General features: G+C 40.4%; 1 protein-coding gene and 1 long non-coding RNA gene across 4 annotated transcripts in view; one reads left to right on the plus strand and one right to left on the minus strand.

Moving 5' to 3' along the window:
• LOC143351642 (uncharacterized) overlaps nucleotides 1–23,003 on the plus strand; it is a 96,085-nt gene that overhangs the window by 8,014 nt on the left and 65,068 nt on the right. For 2 of the 3 annotated variants that reach the window (XR_013081784.1, XR_013081785.1), the window contains exons 1-2: nucleotides 1,355–1,515; nucleotides 6,014–6,121. This is a non-coding gene — a long non-coding RNA (uncharacterized LOC143351642). Of the gene's footprint in view, nucleotides 1–1,299; nucleotides 1,516–2,065; nucleotides 2,262–6,013; nucleotides 6,122–23,003 lie in introns of those variants that run through there. The other variant, XR_013081786.1, reaches the window with a different exon arrangement.
• LOC143351636 (netrin-1) overlaps nucleotides 1–23,003 on the minus strand; it is a 95,188-nt gene that overhangs the window by 5,831 nt on the left and 66,354 nt on the right. Inside the window, exons 3-4 of the mRNA XM_076783414.1 lie at nucleotides 10,004–10,153; nucleotides 8,611–8,706 (exon numbers count right to left, since the gene is read on the minus strand). Coding sequence (XP_076639529.1) covers nucleotides 8,611–8,706; nucleotides 10,004–10,153 — 246 coding nt within the window. The remainder of the gene's footprint in view (nucleotides 1–8,610; nucleotides 8,707–10,003; nucleotides 10,154–23,003) is intronic.

The following is a 23,003-nucleotide window of genomic DNA, read 5'->3' on the forward strand; positions in this document are numbered from 1 at the left end:
CAATCAATGCCCCCCGGTCGATTCACGGGCGCGCGTTATTCAATAAAAAATAATGAAAATTCTGTGCTCGCCACGGAGGGATGGAGGGGTGGGGGGCCACCGTCACGTCCCTCTATCAACGAAGCTGCCTTCCGATATTTGAAAAGTTTCAAATCCGTCGGGCGGGAAAACAAAAAAACCCGGGTACGCGTCGATAAGTTTTCTGGGCGTTGACAATTTCCCCTTTCTGCACTTGTAGCTTAAAAATCAGAGAACGCCCTGCATATTAACAATTTGTGTCGTCTTATTATTTGATATCGTCGCTGACCCTACAGTAGTATTCTCAACATCGATAAAATGGCGGACAGCGGATGCGACTACGTTCTAAAATCGCATCAACGGGTTGTATAGATCGTTAAAAGGTCGTTTGCTCCTATTATTCGCGTATCAGTGCATTTTAAGATGCCTCGGTATTCGAAATGACCAACGGTATTCCGTACGTGTTGCTTTTTCCGTTACGACCAGGATTCTGAAATCGCATCAGCGTGGTTGAATCGCGGTAAGGTTCACGACCGATCTATTTCCCGCGGATCGATAGAGAAGCCGATAATCCAATTTGCCGTTTCGTTTCGCGTTTTGTCGTCGCGTGTGACCGTGTCTCGCGAGAGAAAGCAAACATTTGCTTGGCCGTGATTCCGCGAACGGGGTAGAAAAAAAAAAAGAATTTCGTAGGCGGGTTTCGTGGAGCATGCCATCGAACCAATTAACCGAATTACGAAACGGGGAAATGCGAGTCGAAAGCGAACCAGATACGCGGCCGGCCAGCCGCCATGAATCGATCGTGATGGCAGAGACCTCAGACCATAATCCGTTTAATTCCCGACTAACGAGACGTCCTTTGTGTCGATTAACCCGCGCTAATCCGCATCAACCGAACGAGCAATAGCTTTGCCATCGAACGTATCAAAACCGTAAGGTCTGCTTTCCGATCGACCGATCTTATCGATCCGGATAGACGCGACTCGAAACTGGTTTCCGTTGCCCTATTCGATGCGACCGACTCCGTCGTCTCTGCATCGCAATCATCCTGAAAACCACCTAAATTCAACGTTAAAGATCATAAGTCATTGCTTATCGCCTTGACAACAAATTTTTATTTATTAACATCTATTAAAGAAAATTAGGACGAATCGTTATCGTTGTATTCAAAATTACGATAAATTTCTGGGCATCGTTTTTTACGATATAATTCTATCTAAAAATCTACGTTTCTTTATTTTATTCGAAGACCCAACGCTAGTTAATGTTCGATCGGTGTAGATGGGGCCCCAAGCGAGAACGATTCAAACGAACGCCAAAGTCGCGCGACTCGAACGAGGGAATAACAAACATGGCGGCTGCGACGATCGAAAGTTCCGTGGGTGCTACTGGAAAAGCTTCTAGTTTGCTGGTTTTCTTGGAGCCGGCTTATTCCCCGGAAGCCTTAACCAGTATCAGCTATCAGAACTCGGGTTGTGAAAGCCTCAGATATCCAAGGTATGCTTGTACGATTTCCATTACGAGTATTTACGTGCTACAGACTCTCGTCGACGAGTCTAGCCTGGAAACGGACGAGCGGTAACGATGCCGTTTCGATATCGCAGCGATTTCATGTTTTTTCTTGTTTCGCAATTAAAAGACAGACAGGGAAACGTCGATATTGTCTGTCTTAGTTGCAAAACAAGGAAGAACGTGAAATCGCAACGGTTAAAGTCGCTCGTCTGTTTCCAACCTAAAGCCGTTTCTACACGTTCGGGTACTGGCTATCGGTCGTTCGCGCGCGATTGGCTACTCGTACGCCACCTTTTGGTTCGAACAAGAACGTTTAGTCGCAATTCAGATTCTGCTGTGACATATCTGAAGAAAATTACGAATAAATTAAAGACGATGTTCGTACCAAAAAGAAATCCTCATTTATTTAAGCGTGACGTCAGCTTTGAAATTATTTTCAAATAAATAGTTATCAAATGTTCTCCGGGCAACGAAACTTTCTCGAATCGTTTTGCATTTTTCTAATATATTTTAACCTCCTTTATCGTATGCATAGACGATGCACGCGAGGTGTACCGACGGTCGTAAAGTAACGTCTTAATTATAAAAGGGTCTCGGCGGTACAGTGCATGCCTTATGAGGCACCCTAAGTATCTTACAGCGACCGAGTGGGACTTTAATGGATGCGTGGGTGCATGCCAGCCGTTACACCGTAGAGAATCTACGGTTTTTCGTGCGACTGCCTTTTGAGACGACCCCACCCTACCAGGATAAACGGTGCTCTTAATGTAAAGTACTTTCGCGACGAAATTAAACGATTATGATCATAGTCTACCGTTTCAATGAAATATTCATTGCTATGCACCTGTCGCCGCGCCTCTTAACTTCCTTGACGTACGATTTAATTACGAATCGTTTTTCAAACCTACGCCATTCAATTTTTCTTCGAATTTATTCCCACGTGCACGCCAAAGGGAGTAGATTTTTTGTTTTCATTCGAAACTTGTTAATTTACTGTTCTTCGATACAATAAACGTGCATCTTTTAAAATTATTTTATCGTAATTTCAGTTTTACCTCGATCGTCGGAACGAATTTATCTCCCTATTACGCGCGCAATATGATTCGTCTAGGGATTTGCGACGAACTCGCGTATGTAACCAGACAAATTTAGACGAAGTTTCGTGATATTAGAAACCGAGGCTCGTCCTGGAGTAATGGAAGTAGGATCGCGGAGGGGGGAGGGCAGGGTTCGAGGGGGAGGGAGTCAATTAGTCTTGATTTAAATTAGCTACAGCGGCTGGTAATTAACTTTGGTTTAGGGACCCAACTGGTAAGCCTGTGCTGTAATAATGAAGATAATCATTACTATACCGAACATCGTGCATCGCGTGGCAGAATGTTTTAAAGATATTTTCGATACCCTGACGATTTCGAGTTATCTCCAAAGTTATGAAATTCTTAATTCCGTCGACGAGTATTTACTTTAATCGGTTCTAATCAACTTTTACTCGTCGTAAAGTATTAAAACTACGAAAATTTAGAGTAAAGTTTCGACGAATGTATTTTAGACGTTGAAACGGTGTTTTTCATATCATCAAACGTTCCCTTTGACGAAACACGCGTTCAGCTTTAATAGTCCACGAAAAACAGATCGATTGCTCATCGCGAGTACGTCGTACAGACGAAACGAAAGGTCATTTCCTTTGAAACTTTCTTCCTTCCTCGTGGGGCCATTCGTTCATTGCAAAAATGTATCGAATTCGCGAGTAAATAGAAAAATAAAAATAAATAGGCGTCGTGCATGCACGGACCAAACTCGGTACAAGTAGAAAACGAAATTAATGGTTAGACACGACAGGGATATTTTAAATTTCAATTATAAAAAAAGTAAGTAACTTTTAATAATTTTGCAAAGGACGTAGAAGCAATCGTCGGAGAATAAAATAGAAATATTAACGTAATGTAATTAGATCAGCGATCGGGGTACTTTTTAATGGTAAAACGAAATGGATTTCCCTCGTCGACGATTTTGTTGTTGTTTCGGCGTACGGTGTAAAGAAAGCGAGAGCGGCTTTAAAGCGCACCCATGATCGTGGAAAAGGAAGAAAACGGGAAAGAGAACGAATCGATGCGGTGTGCAAACAGTAGCAGGGGGTTTGTTTCCTGAAATGAAAGGACCCTTAGTGGGCGTTTATCCGAGCGCGTACGCTCGAGCAATAAGTTGACGCATCGGTACGGTAAGCGAACTGCAGATTAACTCGCCTTGTAAACCAGACGACACGTTTATTTCTTCTTCTTTAGTACTAATACTTCCCTCGCGTGTCGCACCTATTGTTTCTACTGTCTGGCGATCGGTGATCTCTGATTCGTTTTGTTCGAAATACGCGTCGATGTCATTCTTATTAATCTCTAATAAAATTACGTCGTGAAGGACTAATATAGAAATATTCAGACTTCGAAATCGAGTCAAATTAAATCTTTAACCTAATTTAACGCAAAATCTAACCTAGAACAATCTATAGACAAACACCGTTTGGCGCGAGTCTCGCTTTGTGGCGATACCTCTTCTACTCGCCGCCAGAGGGCTACGATTCTCGACCGACTGTCCAGTGGCCCAGTGTCTAAAGCAGAGCCTTCTAGGATGTCTTTTTATAACTTTTGCTATTTCGCCTAGCACAGTTTGAACGAGTCTACTCGCGCCACGAAGATAGCCGGAAGCTATCCACGATGTCGAAAGATAGTAAACCATGAGAGGATGGACATAGTCGGTGGGGAAAAGTGTCCTCGACAGTCTCAGTTGGCCTAACCTTTACGTTAGTAACCCGAGGAGACACCGTCGGTCGCGTGTCCGGAGATAACGCCGAGGCTCGCTCGAGCTCAGCAGTTGTAAACAGGCAGTTGTGCCTGTGTTGTGTGCGTGTGTGTGCGTGAGGCGAGAAGTTTACCGGAGTATAGAGCCACCAAGTGGTTGGCAAGCGACCGGTACTTGGCAAGTAGCCGAACGTCTGGAACCGGCTCGATACGAAACGCCCTTTCTGTTGCGTTCATTCTTGCCGTCTACAGTATACTAGAAGTGTATAAGTCGACGGTCGAAATATAAGAACTCTCGTAAATCAGTATCGACAGGCCTTGGAAAGCAAGATGCCCCTTGCGGGCTGAGAGCCGTTAAATGGGATTTTCCCAGCGGGGGGGGGGGGGGGGGGGGCGCTGCTCTCCGACCTACGAAGAGGCCTTACTGAATTCGGTTAGGTTTGTTTTCTGCCTTTTTCTAGCGGAACTATTCGTTCAAGGTTGCTTCAGACACATCGATGGACGCTAAAAGTTAGTCGAACGATTTAGTCGAACAGTCTTCCATCATCGCTGATAGCTAACTAAACCTAACCTGTCGGGTTCCTTTAGTTCGATTCATTGGTATTAAATATGTATCATCCGTGAATACACTTGTCCCATTCGATAGAGATAAAGTGCAACTTTCTAGACAAGTAGAACTCATCGACATTGTGTATTCTTATAGTAAAATAACTGATATTTCAAGTGTTGTGAAACAGACCCCAATCGCGGTACACGTAACTTTGAAGTATTTCGTTTTCAAATTTCTTGGAGTACATCCTAATTTATTTTGCAATACTCGGGGTTGAAAAGACAGAGAATTCTATCTATTATTCTCCATATTTTGCAAAAAGAGTATCACCTTAGAGTACTGTTTCTTTATTTTCACAAAATTAATTATCTCAAGGGTAATTGGGTGTTTTAACTTTTATTTAGAAACTTAAATATTACTTAAAAAATGTTGTACAATGAAATTACTTGGCGCAAATGTCTAAATTTGTACAAAATCAATTATCCACTCGGTAATCGAGCGTGTCTTGTGTTAGTTCGCGTTATTCGAAGATCCTCGAGTTGCAAACTGGCGTTGGCATCGACAGGATAGGCTCGAACGTGTTATTAGATTCGGTTCCGCGCCAGCGACAGAAACACCGATAGCCGCGAGCAATTGCCTTTTTCCAGCATCGCACATTGTTCATAAGCGTTGCAAACTAGTAGCTGGAAGATATTTCTCCAGCCTCTTCTCGTGATGCTATTCTCGCAAGAAATAAGAGCATCTCGTGGCCCGTGCACACATCGAGAGTATGTATTTCGCGTCACGAATCGCATCTATATGTTAATGCCTGCACGCAACCGCGCGCGTAATTCTCGTTGCACGCACCCACGCACCGGTTCCGTTCTTCGCAGCCGATGCATATGAACGCGATTGCGGAAACTCGGCGATCTGTCGCCCCGATGATGGAAACTGTTTCGGTCCAGGACAAATTGATACTAACGCCCGTGCTCAGACGTGACAATTTAGGTTAGTATACTATAGCGGCGCCGCGATAATTGCGGGAGGGAAACCTAACGCGGACCGTTCTTGCGTTCTTCGAGATTCACTCGTTCCAATATGTTAGGATCTATCTTATATTATCTATTTATTTAATATATATTAATCACGATTATCGTTACAGGAAAAGGGCATACGCGTGTTCTGTTCATAAGAGCGTGCAACACGGCGAGATTCTTTATTTCTGATGGTGTACACAGATGGCGCTCACGTATCGCATCCACGTAAGGCGGTAAATATAAACTGTATATAATAATATTTTGATGAATATTGGAATGTCGATGAAATTAATAGATTAAGAATCGATAAACGTAGGTTATATTGTGTAGTAGAATATTACGCAACTAAAAAAAATAGTAGGTGGTGGACGAAATCTGGCGAACAGTATAGTCGCAAGAGAAACGTGTTCGAAAGTTTTTGTTATTGGACCAAAAAAAGTCTAAGGATTTGCGATAGAATAAATAATACGGTGGAACAAGGGATATACGTTCTGGATCTATCATGGCGTGGCCACTCGAATCGCGGTACTCGAGGCACTCGGACGTTATTGATTATCGTACCGGGTGCTCGAGATCGATTGTCGAAAGTCCGGGGTTGAAAATCTCGGCGCGGCCGCGTCATCGTCGAGAATGTACTTCCCGCTTAAGTACAAAATTGCTGGGCTCGATTACGGTTTCGGGTATTCGTAAGGTATTCAGTTGCTCCATTAAGAGTTTTCCTTTGCTCGTTGCCGGAGCCCAGAAGGGCCGAATAATTTGCGAACGCGACCGCGAAACCGCGTTGTTGTGTGCGTGTCGTGCATCCGGGCCGTGGAAGTAAAACGTCGGTCCATTAAAGGGAGACCACGCGAATGTATATCTACGGCTAAATAATAATAACTCGACAGCGAACCCCTCGTTCTCCCCTGTGTCGAAGCAGAAACAGGAGGCACGCGAGGTCTGGAGGGGAGGGGTGAAAAAAGGCAAAAAGAGGAGACTTAGAAAGTGAAAAAAGAAAACGGAGAAGGGAAAGTGCGAGCCGCGACGAGGAACAGGGGGGAGGGTGGTTAAAAGAATTGAAAAGGGGATGGAAAAGGACACCAAGGCGCGTTAATTTCGAAAAGAGAAACGCGAATTTTATGTACAGGGTGTCTGGGTTAGGTCTGGGAAAAATTTTAACGGGAGATTCTAGAGACCAAAATAAAACGAAAATCAAGAATATCGATATGTTGGTCGAGGCTTCGTTAAAAAGTTATTAACGTTTAAAGTTGCGTGCATGCGATAGTGGTTCTCGCTAAGCACTAGCAGATTGCCGTTCTACAGACGGAACTTTAAATGTTAATAAGTTTTTAACGAAGCCTCGATCAACACACTGGTATTCTTGATTTTCGCCTTATTTTGGTCTGGTATTTTGGTCCCATTAAAATTTTTCCCAGTCTTCCTTATCAATCATTAATAAATATTTCTCAGGTCGAAATTGCACGTTTAATCGCGAAAAGAATTTCATTTTGGTTTTCTTTCTCGTACGAAATTTTTTTAAACAGATCAATGAATCCGAAGATATATATAGTTTCCCAAAATTAATTAGAAGCGATACAGTCACTTGCATCTTGCAGTCAGTCTTTCTTCACCCTTTGAAGATCCCAAGTTAAATGAAATGCGTTGGATGAAAGGGGAATCAGTGATTCCATCTCAGTAAAAAAGAAATAGAAAGCATAATCGTGAAAAGACCAAATTATTAAAACTCGTCGATTACGAGATTGAATATCGATCGTAGAAATTCCCAGTGTCTCCGTTCCTGTCATCGAACGATAGGAATCGAAAGCGGAGGGGTGGTATTTCGAACCGATGCGATGGCACGATTTATTGCCACCCACACGAGTTCGAGTAAAAGGAAGAGAAAAAAATACCGTAAAAGTTTATGCTCGTACGATCGTACAAGTAGGGCGTTGGAACTCGGAACAAATGGGCAAGCAGCAAGTGACGGTTGTTTTAATTAAGCCATTAGGGTGGCTGAGAGGTTGCGGCCAAGCGGCTAGACATTCCAACCCTCTATTCCCTCACTCTTTTCCCTTTTCCGACTTTGTCTTTCTCGCTCTCCGTCTGCTGAATTAATATTGTGCTTACATTCCGCGTTGCCACGTGGCAAAGGGAGTTTGTAACCGAATAAACTTCCTGGCTTCCTACCGTTTCCCTGTGCATACTTTAAGTATCTCCGATCGTGGAAACGTTTCGACCGAAATTACGAATAAATTACATTCCGCCTCGGTTTTCGCGAAAAGCTTCGACGTCTCCCCCGGTATTAATTACGAGATACAATTTAAACGGGACCGAATGTTTCTAATCCTCTATTTGCCCGCAAAAAGCGAGTATTATTTATTTCAGAAAAATTATAAATTAATTTTAATTTGTACAATTCGATCAGTTGGAACGAACGAGATGTACTCTTCGATTTATAGAAATTATTTTAATAGAAAAGTCAAGGACATGGCTTCTAGAAATTTGTCAAAATTAAGGGAGGTAATCACTGTGATGATTGACAATAAAGGTAATTTTTAAGAATTTTTTCGGCATAACTATGAAACTTTTTCTGATAAGTGTTTAATATTTTCGAAAGTACATTTCTTGAATTACTTGTTGTAAAAAATTCCCATAAAAATATTAATTATTACAGTCACAGTGGTTTTTCCCCTTAAGACAGTTAGGATTTGGGAGACATTTTGGTTGTTGTTTACATACTTACCGGCTCGTCCATTGTAATTGCGCTCGTCGTCCTCGTCTTCGTGTTCCCCGCTCTCCTCGCCAGCTGTGCCCTGTGTCTGCACCACCCTCGGTATTTCTGAAACGAAAACGGACGAGAAGTCACGCTAAATGCAACTCGTATCTCTTCTAAAAGGCTACACGGTCGCCTCTTTCGTATTCGCAAATTTTGCCTAATTGGACGTGCGATCGAACGATAACACGGTTCGTCGGTCGCGTGTTCCCTTCCAATTGATCGATCGATCGCTACCAAAAACACGACGTCCGCCGTCCAAACTTTCGTTTTGGCTTTTGCTTTTCTTTTTAACGTCGATCCTTACCGTACGAACCCGTTAATGGGACGCTCGAATCTCCGCGAGCCGCCAGCTATTTTAAATATTACATTATCCAAAAGACCTTTTCGAAAAACTATTAAAATATTTTTTTATAAAAGCTATCTCTTTCGAGTAAATAATTTTACAGCGTGCTTGTAACATTTCAAAACGTTTCTTCTCTTTGTAAATAAAAGTATCACCATTTTTAGAGATGCCTTCAAGATTTGCCAAATAGCGTTCATTTTAAAAAATTTGTACATACAGAAATCCTAATTTATTACCTTCTTAACAGACGCGAACACGATGGTCGTTTCATATCTTATTGTTACCCGTGCGATAGCGAGCATAAAGACAGGGGGAATAAACGTAATTCTACATTGTTTATTTATTTTTACGCGAGGAATACTCGTACGTACAGCACTTTCGGCCACACCCTTTATATCTCTTTACCGTTTGGACTTGGCACTTGACAGCCTTGGCAATTTCCGCGGCTGTAGAACACGATGCATGAAAGCCTATTATCTGGCATTTACTTAAAGCGCTTATTTCCCTAGCGAGTGCTGTGCTACAGTTAGAAATCTCGATATAAAAGACTACGGCGGAGCGGTTCCGTTTATGAAATCTTAATAAGAAAAGTCCGCTCGAATTTTTTACGGGTACCTAATATTAGTATCGCGCTACTGTAGTCCCTCGTTTATTGACGAAAAATCGGGTCCGCTAGATCAAAAACACGGCCAGTCAACCGAAAGCAAAGATTTATACTAAGATACATTTATTTATAATAAGAGACCAAATTACTAAAATATTAAGATTAAAAGCATTATAAAATAATGTCGATTCTAATTACACTCGACCATCTTTTTACACGATTTTAAAGTCACGTGTAATTAAATAACTTTCTCCGGAGATTGCTGAATCTCTTGAAGCAAGTTTTTACACGATTTTCATTTGAAAGGGCGCAAAGAGAGGCACAGGCGTATTTCCAATATAAATAAATGGGTCTGAGTTGTTAATTGTTTTTAGTTTAGTGAGATACAGAGGTCCAGGGACTCGAATACTTACTGATGCAAGGTGCAATGTGCGATCTACTCTGTTGGTAGCCTCTGGCACATCGGTTACACGTGGTGCCGGTTACACCGTCTTTACACGGACATTGGCCGGTACTTTGGTTACAAGTTTTCCCGGAGGCTCCGATCGGGTGACAGTCACACGCTGTAACACACAACAACATGCAAAATTAGGCGTGGTTAGTCAAAAGAAACAACGATCCGTCGGTATTTCGAGTCACTTTCTACGTTGTTGATAATATACTTTGCAAGAAGCGACGCGAAGCTTAGAAATTAATCCAAATACAAATATATTCAAGGTGGGGGAGGGGATGATTCTATATGTGAAAACAAATCGAAAAGAACGAGTAACACTTTTTCGTTCGAGGCTTCATTTTCGAGATAATTGAATTTGAAAATTTCAGCAAGTGAAAATCAGTACGATTCGACCGACGCGTCGTCTGACCATTGATCTATTTTTCTACTTACTTACTCCATAAATTCGCGACGTCGATTTTCTCGGTAACGAGGCTTCGAATAAAAAATAGCTGCTCCTTCTTTTCTATTGTTTTTTACGTGTAGAAACACCCTCTGCCCCGCTCTGTATATTACGTTTGCGTTTAGACCTTCGAACAGCACGTGGAAAATATTTTACAATCGCTCACAATCGAATAGAAACTATGTCTCATTTTCCCCAACATACTTTCTATTTTTTCAATTTTTAGTAGTATTGGGGAACTCTTGCAAGCTGAAGATTCAATTAATTATCATGTTAATATTTTTAATTCGAATTGTGCTTTTCTGAGTCAAATGAGTTTCGTAACAGAACGGTTTATTTTCTTCTTATTATTTAGAGTTAATTTCTGTTTGCACCGAGCGAAAGATCGCATATTTTTTTACTAAAATAAAATGTGTAAAAAGCGGAGCTCTGTCTCCTCGTTGCAGCAAACCCTTCAATTATAATTAGAGTGAAATTTGTTAATCTCATTTGGCTCCTAGACGAGGAACGTCTTGCTGTTGAACACAGGACTGTGATAAGGTGGGGCGGGGTGGAGGGCAGAAGGGGTCTACGCCCCTGGGGTATCGTGTTATAGGAGGCGTCGACAAGCAGAGGCGAGCAAATTTTATTTCTGGAATAACTAGTAAACGTTCAACATTTATTCGTAAACTAGCTTTTACCTGGAGCTTCGTTCGTCTCGATGTCATTAAAAGAAACGAGCCCGTTAAACAGCCCTGTTTAATTTTAATTTAAAAATGTATTTGAATTGGCCACTGGTTGACTCTAGTTCAGGAACGAACTTAAAAATGCCAATTCGGTATAATATTCTTTTACGAATAATACCAAAATTCTGCAAAAATTTTCTTATGCATTAATTGCATTAATTTTCGCGTACTTTTCCAAGTCCCATTCAAAATGTTCGTCCGCGAAGGGTCGATTAATTAATTTTTTTTCGTAGATGTCGAACGATTTCTTTAAAATTCATTGCGCAGAAGTGAAAAATTTCCACCGCGGCGAGTTGTTTATTTATCGATCAGCGTTATTTCGCCTTTTTTCCGCGAGCGTGTCGGGGATTAAGAGACGATTCGAAGTGGAAAGGGACTAAAAGCAAAATTGAGGGAGAAACGTTCGCTCGGAAAGCCAGCTTGACACGTTCCTTTTGCCCACTTACTTATGCAAGCTCGTATTTCTCATGCGAGAGAGACACTGAAAAGCGGTTAATTACGATTGCACTTCGAGCCGAGTGCATCCCTGCGAAAATCTAGGAAGAGACCCTCGAAACCTCTATCGGTCGTTGCTTGTCTGCTCTCCTATTTCCCTTCCCTCCTTTTTTTTCTTTTTTCTTCTACTTTCCCTTATTTGCAACATTACTATTTCGCAGGTAAAAACGTCTCTGTATTTTTAAGCGACGCTATCACTCACTTCCCTTCTCCCTAGCTGCACATTTGCCAACAATTAACAACTTCTCAATGTTAATTAAAACGCCGATATTCTTCTCTTTTAATCGTGCATAACACGCTGGTCGACGAATTTTAAAACAATAATCTCTCATTTATTTAATTATATATATATATAATATATACAGGCTGTTCGGCCACCCCTGGGAAAAATTTTAATGAGAGATTCTAGAGGCCAAAATAAGGTGAAAATCAAGAATATCAATTTTTTCACTGAGGCTTCACTAAAAAGTAATTAACAAATTAGATTAAAAAATTTTAAATATATAACCATTTTTGGTGAATAGACATATCCCTGAAATCCTACCCACTTTGTAGAAAAAAATTCAGTACGGGCGGAACTTTAAACGTTAATAACTGTTTAACGAAGCCTTCATGAACAAATTGGTATTCTTGATTTTCGTCTTATTTTGGCCTTTAGAATCCCCCATTAAAATTTTTCTCAGGGGTGGCCGAACACCCTGTATAATATTTCCAACGATAGTAATTTTAAAGCGTAGAAACATTGGGTTTACTTGAAGCATCGTAAAGAAATACTGTGCGTCGGTCACCGGTGACCGTCACGTCGGTGGTCGACGTTGAATCATTGCGTGCGCATTTTCCGATTAGAATTACGAGCAAGCACAAAGGGACACGAGCATAGAATTATCTGAAAAATAAAGTAACCGTAAGGTGACAATGAATTACGATGGTCAGCGAAGATAACTATACAATCTGAACAATAGGTGTACAAGGTGACCATTTGCACTTCCGCGAAACGGATTAATCTTGAGGAGACTGCCGAAGGGACGAACAACCGGTTCACGGTTCGCCAACATACGTACGACGAGCACGAGAATTTTAACCGTGACCAAGTGGAAGAGTATTCCCGTGAAGCTACCAACCATACTCTGAAATTAATTTACCCAGCATAAAATCGATTTATATATTTAATCTTTCTCTTATTTATTATCTATTATATATATTCTTTATTTTTCAACACCGTTTAAGTTCAAAAATTTTTCAGTTCATCTCGAATTTAATCCACAATTTGTCTTAGATCTTTTATATCGTTAAAATTCAAGAGTCGTAAATTTATTTTCTTCGACGTCTCATCTTGAGAATTTTTCTTTCAGCTAATCAACGAAAATTCACGTGACCCATGCTCGTCGTAAAACTCTTCGTACGTTGCAAAATGTATGTCGTATCAAAGTACGAACATGTCTTGCATTTTTGGTATTTAAAAATGTTCCTTCGAGCCAGTAGTTTTTCATCGTGTAACCCAGCGACGTTACGAAACGTCCGCGCGAAAGGTGCCCCGGGTTCCGTAGAATCGAATATCCAGGAAAAGGACCGGGATAAGTCGTGTCGAACATTTTTCCCAGCCCGATCCTCTCAATTATCAACAGCTATTTAACGTACGCGGTCTACGTTCGTACTGTAACAAGGCATAACGCGAGTAAAATGTAAAACGGCCGTGATTTACGAGCGGCGTGTATACTTTCTTTATCCTCGTGGGTGTCTCGGAGTCATGTTTATATTAGCTAGCAATAAGTGACACGCCGGTATGCCTGTTCATTTTACAGGCGTAAACGTGAGTTACGGTGCTCCGTTGTGCTTCCTGAGCACGCTATTCGACTGATCGTTCCCCGTGACCCTTGCGAAATGCGCCCAGACCGTTTCTATCGTGCATCGAACATCGGGCAACGAGAAATCCACACCGTACGTGGGAATCGATCGAACAATTCAGAATTTCAATGAAAATTTTACGCTAAAATCAACGGTTATACTTTGTATTCGGTCATAATTAATCGTAATCAACATTGTAAATGGAATCGTAAATTTTTTAACGCGCCAATCGATTCAGCTCGTCGATCTCTACATAAAAGTATCGATTCACTAATGGCGAGAAATCGTTGGTTTAGAAGATATTTTAATTTTAACATCAACGCGACCAGAATCGGGAAGAACAGAAATGCTCGACGAAATCTAATCAAAATGAGAAACTAACTCGGTGATTTAAATATCGTTTCACTGACTGTACCAGCATAGGATAATATTGTCTATATAAGATACATTTTACTTATTTTTGTATATTCCTAAGGGTTAAAGGTGAATATAACTATCTTGTAACTTATTAACTATCGCGCGTGGAATCGACATGTCGGATACGACCAACGTCGAAATAAATAATGGTCGAGCCAGCTATTTGAAAATTTTTTTGCAAAAGTAATGGTACATAATACCGCGAATGTGTCGATGTGTTGAATTGTGATTCTCGAGGACGCGGATCCCGGGGCGTTCGCCGCGATTACGGTCGTTTAAAGCGTTAGAAAAGTAAAGAAGGACAGGTCGAGGGTGGTGCTGTGAAAAGACGATTCATAAATTCAACTTACCGGAGCCAGTTCGACAAAAGTATGCGTCGTATTTATATCCGTATACTTACATGAAATTGTTAGGGCGCTTTAAGCCGATTACCCGTGGGGGGGGGGGGGGGGGAGGGTCAAGTTGGTCTTGCTAGGTTTCTTCCTCGTCGTCCCCTCGTTTTCCATCGTTTTTTCAGACGTTAAAAAAGTTATGGTTCATTAACGAGTTGAGTGCGTCAACAAACTTACCGGGAGGAGCTTTAAAAAGGGTTAGGCGGAGCAACGTCGTATTATCGAGGACACCGAACGTTCAAGAGCAAAGTGCAGTGGGGAGGGGCGGGAGAAGCTATGGCTGCTTTGAATTATTGATTCTCATTTATTTACTCCCCCCTGGTAAGTAGGCTCGATAAAGGTTTATAAAATTAAGATTATGTTCGATTCGCGATATTTTATTTATTGGATGAATTTGAGATTCCCCCGAGACCCGGTGTAAAAATTAATCGCTTATGTAACGCGGGCTCGATAATTTTATTTCCCTCGATCGTTAGCAAGGGAGTTTTATGTTGATGAATTCCTCGGTTGTTGATAACCGGCAGTTTGTCGGAGAGGAGGGTGCTGTGATCTTAGGACGCTGAAGAAGGACGTAGGCAGAGAGTAACCATCAAACGACCCACGTGCTACCTGCTGCGAGCAAAAACAAGTGGGCGATTTCAATATGTAAATTTGTTGCCAGATTTATCCTGTCTTCCCTCGCAAAAGGATTAAGCGAACGCGCGGCGATTTACGTTATTTTTTGAGCAACGAATATTCCCGGCTATTAGAACACGCTTCGAACGGAACGATTAATCGAAGAAAAATTTATTTTCGTACGTGAAACAGGCAACTGAAAAGGAAAAATAAATCATTCTCGGAAAGCAAGTCAGCTTTCAAGTTTAATCGAAACATAGTATCAAAATCCAAGTTAACACTGGAACTACCAAACTGGTCAAAATGATTCATTTGCAATTTCTAATAAAAATTGTTACAAATTACACGACTGGATTTTTCGAATACCGTGGTTTTCTATACGAGGATGAATAAACATTTATTTCCATTATATTATACATTTCTTCGAGTATCTATCGTTTTAATTTCTTTCGTACAAATAAATAAATATAGCATAATTGTTCTTAGTTCTGGTATTAATAAAACAAATTTTGCCCCAGAGAAAACGCAGATATGTATTTGTTCCAAAAAGAAGTGTGTCAAAGATGGGGGAAAACGATCGACCGACGACATTCTTGGAGAATAGATTTCCCACGTTGGAACCGAAACTGGACGCGATATCGCGACAACGAGACGCGAGGTGCGTAAATTTGAAACGTTTGCGAGATTAAAGCGCCCCGAACGAACGAAACACGCGATACTGCGAGTAATAAACGAATCGCGGAGAAAGATAGTCAATTAAATCGAGAACAACGATCGGTACACGCGGCGCGTGGATGCTAGCCAATTTATTAATCGGATTATCAGGCTGATTTCCCTCGAGTAAACGTGGGTGCGGGTTGCTCGATAATGTCGATCCATCGAAGCCCGAACAGTTCCCCCTCTGTTGCTCTCATCCCCCTGAAACCACCCTTTCAAAGAAATTCTCGTCACCTCTCGCTACGAGGATTCTTTTTCTCTCTGATCTCGTCGACGTGGAAAAGGAAATTTGAGAATCCGCTGAACAGCTTTTACAATTCTTTGGTTCAAATTATCGGGTCTAAAAATTAATTTCTGACCCCTTTTTACTAACTTTAATTTTAGTCAAATTCGATTTCTAGTGTAAAACTAATCTCCATTAGCATGCTTCTGTTGCAGGTTTAGGTAATAATTTTGCTTGTAAAATTTTTAATAGTCGAAATACAACAAAAATTCTATCAATATAGAATGGCAAGGTTAGACGAAAGCGTTTACGTTGGTCGAGCGTCAAAGAAATTCCTCGTGCTGCAACTATTCGCTGAACACGCACAAAAATCGTACACGGCGTTTTAACGGCTTCGAGAAACTGGCGCCTTGCCTGCAAAAACTCGTTATGAGACAAAAACCGTCACGAATACTAACGCGATAAATTAGTATCGCGTCGGTGACAGCAGTTAATGTCAGCGAATTAGTACGCGTCGATTGACGCGGGATAGTTAAATTAATCAAACGTCGATTAGGAAAATTCTGATACGCCAATCAGATCCTTGTTACGCGCGCTCTGCGTCGTGAATTTAGAATTTGCTATTATCGATAGAATAACGTTTTCAAAATTTTCTAATACCTTTTTTCCATTGGATACTTTCTGTTTTCATTATTACCAAGACATAAAGTTTTGAAACGTAAAAGTTTATCGATTAATATCGTACGATATCGTGCAATTTTTATTCGTCACCTCTAACGAGATAGAAACCTCTGTTTCTTTATTCGTTTTAAGTTTCTTTTACCGAATCTTACCGAGTGTTTGATTTATTCTTGCTCCCTCTCGCGAGCCACCCTGCGCATTAATGCATTATTGATATGTCGAATATCGAATGAAGCAATTATCATAAAGTGCTATGAAATTGCTTCGTTATTTTCCAAGCCTGTCACCGGAAGAGTGATTGAACGGCGTCGTTGATGGTATTTCAGCATCGTTCAGGCGACGGAAAAATAATTTCCCGCCAGATCGGTTTTCCCTATACCTCGAAAGCTGATAATTACGGGCAACGGGACTAATTAAATAACAGGATATTTTTAGACGCGTTCGAATTCCCCGCGGTTCGTCCTTGCGAATTAAAACGTTCCATTCGATTACACATGTACATATTTCTTAAGTTTAGTTTCGAACGCGTGAAAATGCATAACTTTTTTTCTCTGCTACGCACCAAAAAGTATCGAATAAATAAAGTAAAAAGAAAAATAATTCATCGAAATATGAAAAGGTGCGAGCTCGAAGGAACATGTCTCGCATTCCGTAGTTTCGAACGGTGCCGAATTATTTTATTTTCTTTGGATTTAAGTCGAGCTTTCTCGCGACACGGGCGCGGAAAACCTTCGAATCCAATTCGAGACACGCTTCTGGAACGGTTCGTGTATTCGCGTCACGACGAAACCGGCACCTCCTTTGAATTCGGTTCGCCTTGCGCCTCTAAACCCCCATAATCAGCACCGTGTCGAAGAAATTTCGACCCATAATTCCAATTGGTTCCTTTCTCTCTGTGTGTTTCATTTTTTCCGTTTTGTCAAAAGAATGACAGTATATTTATATAACTCAACTGTTGTTTCAACATTCAACAAAAATCCCCCGATATTCTGACCCTTTTTAGGTTTATCCCATATTTAATTTAATTAGTCGAAGGTTCTTCGGTCGAAGACAATTCACAGTACAAATATTGCTAATAAAAGTTTCCACCAACGTTCGAAAATGTTTAATTGACGAAAAAAATCTACCCCTAAAAATCCAACTAAAATTACAATTTCTGTTCGTTTTACAATATCTATTATAACTTGGTTGCAGTTCCAAGTATCATCGAATGTTATTGTAACTCGTAGAAGCAGTTTTCATTTAAAAAAAATTCTATTCAGTTGCGTTTTGTCCGTTCGTTTTTGCGTTGTATATTCCGGTGAAATAGAATAGCGGGGAGCATTTATCGTTGGTCGATCTTGAAATTCGCTGGTCGACGATTCGGGCAAAGGCCTCGCGAACGAGCAAGAATACACTCGTCGTCGAGTTCCCTTGTTAATCGCCGTAGACGCGGAGAGTCCGGTTGAAAATTTGCATGTAAGAGTACACCCTAAAAGGGGGTGCACTTGGCGTCCGTCGCTACTTAGGTCCCATTCTGACCGTAATCTATAGTTGTAGGTATAGTTGTGGCGTGCACGGTCGCACGTGTATCGGTGATGGTAGCCACCTGTGGCGGGAGTATGCAATAAGGACGGGTCTGGCCCATCTTATGTAAACACGCTCGCGTGAGGAGAGCCTCTTAGCTGCCGTGGAGACCTGTGTAGACCCACGGTACCGACGCATTATGCACTCGATTCTCTTCGCAAACTTACATCTTCGCGTGCAGGTCGTTATATCCTCGCGTATGCCCCGCGTCTTTTCTTCTCTCAGATCCTCCGGATACGATTTTTCCGGGAACGCGAAAACAATGCTTGTAACTCGCGGAACATTCGTACCTTATTACCATATTTTCACTCACCGTGTCTCGTATCTATGTACTTCCATTCTTTGCCACTGAAAACATTCGTGCTCGGCGTGAAAGATTTTCTTCGCCAAAAATAATACGGTTCGGTATTAAATAAAGTACGAATTTTGTGTAAAATTTAGTTTCGTTGTCGAAAGCTTAAGAAACAAATTTTGTAGAAAAATTTAACTTGCAAAACAATTAATTCGTCACGTATCTATCGTTTCATTGCCTTAAAAAATCGTATGGTTCGTTGAAACGTCATGGAAAGCGTGAAATCCTTTTGGTATTTTGTTCGCGTTCGCAAGTGTAGGAGAGAGAGAGAGGCATTAAAATAGATTGAAGTAGACTCGTTTAGCACTCTATCATTGAACATTATCAACATGGAAGGTATTGTATGGCACGCAACGACGATTACTGTCAATGTTTGACAAACCCGGCTACTACTTAAGCCCGGCATCATAATGTCTGTCTAGGATATTCTATACGCCATACAAGGACCCGTTATCGTTTCAAAAGATCGAACTTAACATTTCAAGACATTCCAAAGAATGTCAGTGCACGTTTCTCAACAATACAGGTTTAACTATAATGTTTGTCCTATCCAAACACTTAAAACATTAATATCATTGCATTTTTCAGTGGTAGAATATATAATAAATTAACAACGTCGGCTGTGCATTGGAAATTTCCTTCGCAATTTTCGTCACCTTATAGCTTCCTAGCAATGTTTCCAAATCTTCTGTCGCATAGCTCCTTTACAATTTTTAATTAAAATTTATATATTTTCACCACTCGTGTGTACGTTCGATTAGTTTTTAATTTTCAATCACATTGGCAGTTTTTCCCCTGTAAAATTTAGATTTATTTAAAAGAGTTTTCCCAATCGTTTACCCAACAACAAATTTATACCTTTAGATTTAATTATTTCAAGCATACGAATTTTTAGTTTAGTCTAAAATTGAATCTTAATAAAAAAACAGAAAAAAAAGTGTAGGACGACGGTGAATATTCTTTTTTTCAACGATCTCATTATGTCTCTAACAGGCGGATAGATATTATTGGCTGTATAACGGCGAGCATCTTATCGGGGATATCTGTTTGACGAAACTTGTTTCCGAACGCGCCAAGTTAACTTTTTTTTCTTTCCCCCCGACGACCGGCTTCTTTGAACCAGGAACGGACGACGAAGAGAATGGAATGATACCCGAGGAACGATAGAACAGATTGCCCAAGGCTGCGTTTACGTTTGACATTTATCGGAAACGACATTTGCGTTTCATATTTTTTCGCGTCGAAGAGGTTAAGCTCCCCAGGTTACTCAAGAAATAAGCCGCGTGCAAATTGGAGATTCGAGATTAATGGAACAACGCGCGCTCGGGCAATCGCATAATCGACCCGATCCTGTCGATTAAAATTCATTTTTTCAACGTCCGTTTGAATTAACCGAAATTAACGTCGTTCGCGACTTGATTGATTTTTTATATTTACGTTTCTTTCTATCGTTAATAATTTATTTCAAGAGAATTAATAGCACTTGAGAAGTCAATTGCTTTGTCTATTGCTGTTTTTTACGTTTGAGTATTATATTAATACATAATATATATTGTATATAAAAAACAGCAGTCACTTGAGGTTACCACCATAATAAATTATCTCGATAGTACCGTATTTGTAATCATATTAAAACGAAATGGGATCGATAGTAATGGAAAATCAATATTCTCCCGAGCGCAAAGTACCAAACAGGTTTAAAATTCATCGATCTGTATCATTGTCGTTTATATGCGTGCAGGGTAAATCTCGATTGTCAGTAATGCGCGATCAGCTTCGAGTGATAGACGTGGAAATACGAAGGCGGTGCGAAGTTGTGAAAATATAGTAAAACATGTAGATGTATGCAATAAACTTTCTTCACGGAATAATTCTCTTGTAACGCGAGACCTCGAAACGAACGTACTTTCTTTCTCAGTTGTGTGTCAGAGATTTTTTATTCTTTTTACGTTTCAAAAGCTACGATAATGCGTCGCATTAAACGCTTCAGGCTTGTGTATTAACGAGGTTTCTCTAATTTTGCTGTCGAACATTATTAATTCTGTTAATAATCTGAGATTTTATTGCACGCCTTTTAAACTAATTGTATATGATTAAATCGTCGAATCCCACTGAAAATTTTAATGAAGTACACAGGTACTCGACTGGATATTTAAATGAAATTTTCCCTCGTGAATTTTCTCTGAATTTAATACCAGAGCCGATTTCTATTATAGAATTTCGATTCGTTCTCGGCGGCGAACGCGGAAGACGATCGTCGAACGTCAAGTTGCGCAACGCAGTGACTTGACTCGGGATCGTTACGAGCGCAATCGGATTCAATCGTCAATAACTGGAGACATTAATAACCAATAACTTGATGAGAACGCAGGGGTGGTCTTAATTTCTGTCGATCGTCTCGAATATCGTCGGCTCGTTGAAAATCACCGCGAAAGAAATTAACGCGCAAGGGCGCGCAAAGGTTGGTCGACCGATTATTAGCGTAACAATGTTTGTCCGTCCCCGGGGACACAAATGGCGGACGAGAAAGTGAGTCACCATAAACGGCCATCGAATTAAGGCCACTGCACCAACAAGCCTGCGTCAGGACAATCGGACAATTGCAAGCGCGATTCGCGACTGGTCAGTGCCCTTAAAAGTCCGATCGCGACTTGTACGACGACCTTTGTTTGCTTCTATAACGGACGAAATTTGGTATCGCGTAAATAGGAAATATATAGCAAATACGAAAGCTGAGAATCTTCAGTTTCCACTGTCTTGGAACAGTCTAACAACGCGTATTAAAAGTAGTTAAACTTTAGATGCGTGCAGTTCCGAAACTACTAGCATTTTATCCATAATCGAGCCACCGTTGGAAGCGGCAAGGCCTCCCTTTTAAAATAGTATTTCGTTTTTGTCGATCCGACTTTCCGTTTCGGAGATATCGTAATTTATGCGAAAGGGTAATTTCTTAATTTCGACTATCTCTGTCTCCGTCTAACGCGTCGGACCTCTCGCTCTCTCAGGCACATGAGTCGTGACTGAGTGACGTCACGTTTACTATTTACTACGATCACGTGAGGTCAGTGGCCTTGCGACGTAAACAATGAAAGATAAACAAACGCTTCGAAACCTTATACTATATCCGGAACTAGCTATCGCATTGACGCGAAACAAAAACGCTCATTTTAAAGGGTATTTCATCCTCTATCCGATGACTATACTAGCTACTATTACTTATGCTGTCTTCTATGTTTATTTTGAAATTTACTTCGATTCTACATACCCAAAGAAGTTTCAGTAATTCCTATTGATTATACGACTGGTGTGCGATAAAACTGGATTATAAATTTTTTATTTAATTCAAAATGAAGTGAAATTATCTACATTTATTTATTTTTTTAAATCCCGGCTTGAGAATTAATTTTTTTTAACGGACTGTAGATCGCTCGGAATTGGAACCTTTATACCGAAAGAACGTTCTCCGTGTTAGTTGACACGACGACTAAGGAACGTAATGAGCTTTCTACGACCAACGTCAATGCTATTTGTGTAATGAAATCAACGTTAAAAGCGCGTGGGGGAAAAGCTCATTCCACGGAGGTAGATGTCAAACATGTCCCTTTAGAATCCTCTGAGAATTTGTATTCTAATTCTGTTAAGAAACAGAACACTTACGACTCGCTGTATAAACAGTAAATTAGTCATTACGTGCCGCAAATGGCGATGGCCTCTCGAATTTTCGCTTCATCTCGTACGATGCGAATTCCTTCGAAAATACTTGGAATTAGTAAGATCTTCTATGCGTATAAATAACATTCTAAATTTGTAATTGTACAATTTTTAGGTGACATCTGACTTCGTCTTAGTTTATAAGTTACCGTAAACCGAATCACACTTTTTTAGAATTTTTGTCCAATTTAAGGGAACCGTCTTCAATTTATTTTTTATAGTTTGAAAGAAAAAGTCGTATGGTAATTCTAATTTTAAAATAATTATTCTTTTTTTATTATTCCTTTGCAGGCAAGGTTGTTTGGCACGCTTGGTCGATAAAATTTAGGAGTATGTTATATAAACAATTCACGTTCTTTAAGATCACTTTGTAAAATAATGCTAACAGATTTCACTGCAATATATAAAACAATAATACTAATATTTTTATAATAATATACAAAAATTTGAATATCTGACGTCCGGTGCCTTGTCAAAACGAAACGTTTTCATTTTTCAAACGGATTGCGGTGATTTCTCATTAAAACACGAACGTTTCGCGATTAATCGCGATGTAAGAAACGGTTTAGAATGGCCATTGTTCGCGTGAGTCTCGTAAAGCGTGAAAATAACAATAATTGCAACAAATTCACTCACCAAGTTCGGTAAAAGCGCTTATTGTGGCAGAAATAAAATTAGAAAACCCATTGAGAGCTTGTTCCTACGTACCTGAAACAATGGAATTAAATAAGAATTATTCGACGCTGAGAATTATTATTTTCAGACAAAAGAAAATTAT

Source organism: Colletes latitarsis, chromosome 2, assembly GCF_051014445.1.
Source record: "Colletes latitarsis isolate SP2378_abdomen chromosome 2, iyColLati1, whole genome shotgun sequence".
Lineage (NCBI taxonomy): Eukaryota > Metazoa > Arthropoda > Insecta > Hymenoptera > Colletidae > Colletes > Colletes latitarsis.